Source organism: Egretta garzetta, unplaced genomic scaffold, assembly GCF_000687185.1.
Source record: "Egretta garzetta isolate BGI_Z169 unplaced genomic scaffold, ASM68718v1 scaffold297, whole genome shotgun sequence".
Classification (NCBI taxonomy): Eukaryota; Metazoa; Chordata; class Aves; order Pelecaniformes; family Ardeidae; genus Egretta; species Egretta garzetta.
The window spans coordinates 927,065-931,399 of record NW_009260410.1 but is presented as its reverse complement, the minus strand read 5'-3'; the positions used below and the strand labels follow the sequence as shown (position 1 = coordinate 931,399).

Below are 4,335 nucleotides of genomic sequence, written 5' to 3'. Positions count from 1 at the left end.
GGGGGGGGGGGGGGGGGGACACAGGGAGAGAGAGGAAAAAAAACCCCAAAAGTTCCATTCTTGAGGTAATTTTTAATACACCTATTTCTACTGAATTCCCCACTGGAATGGAGGAGCATTTTGGAGCAACTAATTGTGGTGACAGTGCAAGAGCATACATTTACATGTACACATCCAATATTTTAAAGAGTTAGAACCAGAAGCTTCTAACTTTGCATTGCATGTGCCCCAAAATATTCAGATCCTTCAGACACTACGATAAGGAGGCATGCAGTTGGATCACTCACTTCCCAAAGACAGTGTACTTCATGTCTAGGTGCGGTTGCTTGCCGTAAGTGATGAAGAACTGCGATCCATTGGTATTCGGACCATTGTTTGCCATTGAAACTACTCCACGGACACTGTGCTGAAAGAGGAGAAAAACCTCAACATGAATACACGTCTGTAAAAGAAGGACTGTAACCTGTACAAAGTGCTCTGTGACTTTGTACTCTGCCTTAATACCAATATTAAGAACAAATCTTGGTTGCTAATATATTCCACCACAGTCCCTAATTAGCTCCTCAAAACTGCTCTTACAATGAAAAATTACTTCTTTGACTTCAGTGCATGAAAAATACTTTGTTACAAATTCTTTCTACTTCTATTCTCAGTGATGAAAACCCTCAAATGTAACTTGCCAAGTACAGAAATGCCTGTTCCCATTTTAATAATAAGCTTTCCACCCCTTTATCGCAGGATCATACTTTGCTTCACAATGACAAAAGAGGTATTACAATACAACACAACACTGATCGTTCTTCAACCTGTAAATAAAATTCATGTGAAAACATAACTGCATATTGAGAGCACAGAAATACCTTTAGGTATTCACTGAATTCATCTTCAAACTTCTTGCCCCAGATGCTGTTACCTCCTTTCCCAGTGCCTGACAAAGAAGCACTACAACAGATTACTGGATTTTCAGACTGAAGAATGCAGAAATGAAATACTGTTATAACACTTGTAAAGCAATGACCCTAGATAAGACTGTAATTCGTTTGAGGCAGGGACTGGGGTCTCATGTCTTGATACTAAGCAGAGACAACTCCAGAACAAAGCACTGACATATCCTCAAATTAAATTTAGTATGACTCCAGACAGACACACAGTTCAATCAGATTTTCTCCCAAACAGTTGACACTGTCTGGGACATTTTCCCCAAATGCTTTAGAGGCAGTGTAGCCTTTCAGGCAGAAACCAGAGAAACCACAGTAGCAACTGCTACCTGTTCAACAGCTGGTAAGCCAGCAGAACCATCATATTTAGTGGCAACAGCTGGAAAAAACTAAAGTTTGTAGGATGCTTTACTACTGCATGATTATTTAGAACTAGGGTAACGGCTGCTCTCCTGTAAGCTCACCACAGGAAACTAATCTCATCATAAAAACCTCTATCAACAATACAATAATTCTTATATTTTATTTTTACTTTATGTTTTTAATATTCATACTTATAATTTCTTTATATTTCTTGATATTTTTCTTATATTTTATTTTTATGTACATTTTTCTATAGAGAGACCCTGACAGAACAATTTACCTAGTGGATCCCCTGTCTGAACCATGAAGCCCTTTATATTCCGGTGAAATACGCAGCCATTGTAGTAGTTACTAGCACAAAGAGCCAGGAAATTCTAAGGAAATGAAACAAACCATATTAAGATACAATTCAGAAACAGTACCCTCTTACTAAAATGACAGCATTGGCAGGACCAAGACTAACCCTTTTGCCTCCGCTTTGTGTTGTAACCATGTGAATTCCGCGGAGTATTGCCACAGAATAGTCATAAACAAATTATAGTTAATATGCTCCTTTGACACTGTCACAGATACAAAGGATTTTAAATAAAGCTTACAGCACAAGGTCATCTGCCTTGAGGAACAAACAAGAAGCCTGAGACACACTCAGAAGTGGTCACTTCAATATTTTTATTTTGTAAATGTAATTTTGTAATCAATATCTTCACGCCTCAGCTTTGTTAGTTCAAAAGTAAACTATTTCAATTTAAGCTTAAATTTTTCGCAGAAAGGAAAACCTGAGGCCTCTGAGAAACTGGGAGTGATTCTCACGCTTGTAAATTAAAATAAAATCTGTGCAAGCATGAGCAAACCCAGGGAAATTTGGGAATCCCAGGCCATGTGCCATATTTCCCCTTAAGGGCAAAGGACACTTTGGGAGATGCTAGAACTTGGCGAAAAGCGGCCCTTAGTTAAACCTTATCTGGTGAGAAACAGGCAGCAAAGCTCTAGGCAGTATGACACGGTACACAAGTATACAGTACACAAGTTCCACAAGTGGAACAGGCACTGTACCAGCGTAAAATGTTAATATTCCACTACGTGAAAAGATGAATTGCAAATGCCACTTCACCTCCTCGACAGTCTTCACTATTTCTACTGCTTTGTTTCAACACTAGGCAATCCCACTCCTGTTACTTGACTTACTTCGCAAGTCTTTGGCGTACGCTCACAGAATAGTTCAATTTTAATATCTCCTACATCAGTATGCAGCGTGACAGCCTGAGCAAGAGGCAGAAAATAATAATTAAATCAGCAATGAAATACTAACAGACTCAGTTTTATTTCCCAGTCCCACCAAGAACACAAGCAACTTCCCACTGCGTATAACCACTGTTTCAATATTTGGCTACTGTCACAAAACTTCCACATTTCCAATGAAATCACCAGAAAGGACTTAGTTTCATTTAGTTTCATGACAAATCAAGTTCACTGTGGCAATGCAGAAGCTCTGATTCATGCTGTTATACTTCAGAGATACGTTATTCATTTGTGAACTGGACCTACTCAGTCTGGTAGGTCCCCCCTACCAGAGGGACAACTAATGGGTGTTACTTGCCCGCAGCCTTTTGAGTGATAAGGCTAGTTCTGAATAGCACGGCATATAATCTGCCTTCCTAAACAAGCAAATCTACAAAATTACACACTTCTCTTAAGAATTTATAAATAACCTTCATAAAATTTAAAATGGCAGTTACCCAGCCACCTAAGCAAATATATAAATATATCCCTATAGGCCCAATATATCACAGTGCTTCCATGGAAAGTGCTAAACTACGCAAAAACAATTACTGTGGGGCTATACTGGGGGACAAGTGTACAGGAAAACTAGTAAAATCAGTATCAAGTTGGCATACTTTTCCAGAAGTATGCAAGTAAAGAGAAGATAGTTGCCTGCAATGTCCATGAAGATTCTGCAAAAGGTGTATGTACAGTTTAAGACACAGTCTTATCTCTTTTTCCTGATTTGCTAAACTTTTAAAAGCCTGCAAATGTAGAAGGTTACATACACTCAAGCAGGGCTATGTGCTTGCAACTTGAATAATGCTTCTGTGGTAAAAGAAAACAAACTAGATAACCAAATACTAGCCAAAGTAGGATTAAGATTTAGTATTTCAGAACTAAAAGTCTAATTATATTTTAGACTAATGTAAGCTGACCTGTTTTCCTTCTCAAAATATCTTGTCTGAAATGAAAACCTGAACTTTTCATTACAAGTTATTCACATCATCAGAGTAAAATGTGTAACCCTTCGAGATGCAGAGCAGCTATTCACTTTCCAAGAGATGACCATTCCAGAAAGAATGAAAAAATATAAAAAGTGCTATTGTTCTCACCATGTCTGCTTATCAAAAAGCTGAGGTAATTTGTATACAGCAATTCCCTGCAAAGAAAACATATGAGATTTATTGGGTTTTTTTCCACCAATCCTTTTGATTCTAAAATATTTATGAGGTTATATGCCGCACAGGTTTTTTTTAAAACTCCATGCAGTTTTACAGTGCCATTCAAGGGACTGTGGATAAATGTTTTACTTGCATTGTGCAACTATGCAGCATATGAAGAACTACAAAGGAGTAGAACAAAATAGCTTAGAGAAAGGGGGGTGGGGGTGGCAAAACCACACCCTTTCCTAAGATGAAAGCTTATACAAAGCAATCACAACTTTTCCAAAGATTATGATATTTATAAGTGACAGGAATTAACAGAGAAAAACCACGTGCCAGTACCTAAACAGAAGCGTGATTTGGAGCCACCTTCTGACAGCTGTCAGTGCCTGCAACAGACAGGTACCTGCATCCAAGCACAGGATCAAACTTTTTTATCTTATTTTCAAGTAAAGCATTTGAAATGATGATAATAAAACCGCAGTTGCGTAGAAACCAACAGTTTTACACGCTAACTTCTTCTCTACGGACTGCCCTCCCTGGTTAGCCCCCAGGCTCGGCAAGGCCTCTCACGGAAGCCGGGGAAGCCGCCCGCAGCCAGCTCCGGC

The 4,335-nt window shown here is 38.8% G+C and overlaps 1 protein-coding gene across 2 annotated transcripts in view; it reads right to left on the bottom strand.

Moving 5' to 3' along the window:
• Window positions 1-4,305, bottom strand: part of PPIL3 (peptidylprolyl isomerase like 3) — a 7,595-nt gene extending 3,290 nt beyond the window's left edge. Inside the window, exons 1-6 of one of the 2 annotated variants that reach the window (XM_009643562.2) lie at window positions 4,070-4,304; window positions 3,677-3,723; window positions 2,487-2,561; window positions 1,582-1,675; window positions 861-928; window positions 288-406 (exon numbers count right to left, since the gene is read on the bottom strand). In XM_009643562.2, the coding sequence (XP_009641857.1) occupies window positions 288-406; window positions 861-928; window positions 1,582-1,675; window positions 2,487-2,561; window positions 3,677-3,679 (359 nt within the window). In that variant the 5' untranslated portion in view covers window positions 3,680-3,723; window positions 4,070-4,304. Of the gene's footprint in view, window positions 1-287; window positions 407-860; window positions 969-1,581; window positions 1,676-2,486; window positions 2,562-3,676; window positions 3,724-4,069 lie in introns of both variants that reach the window. The other variant, XM_035899090.1, reaches the window with a different exon arrangement.
• Window positions 4,306-4,335: the final 30 nt, after the last annotated feature.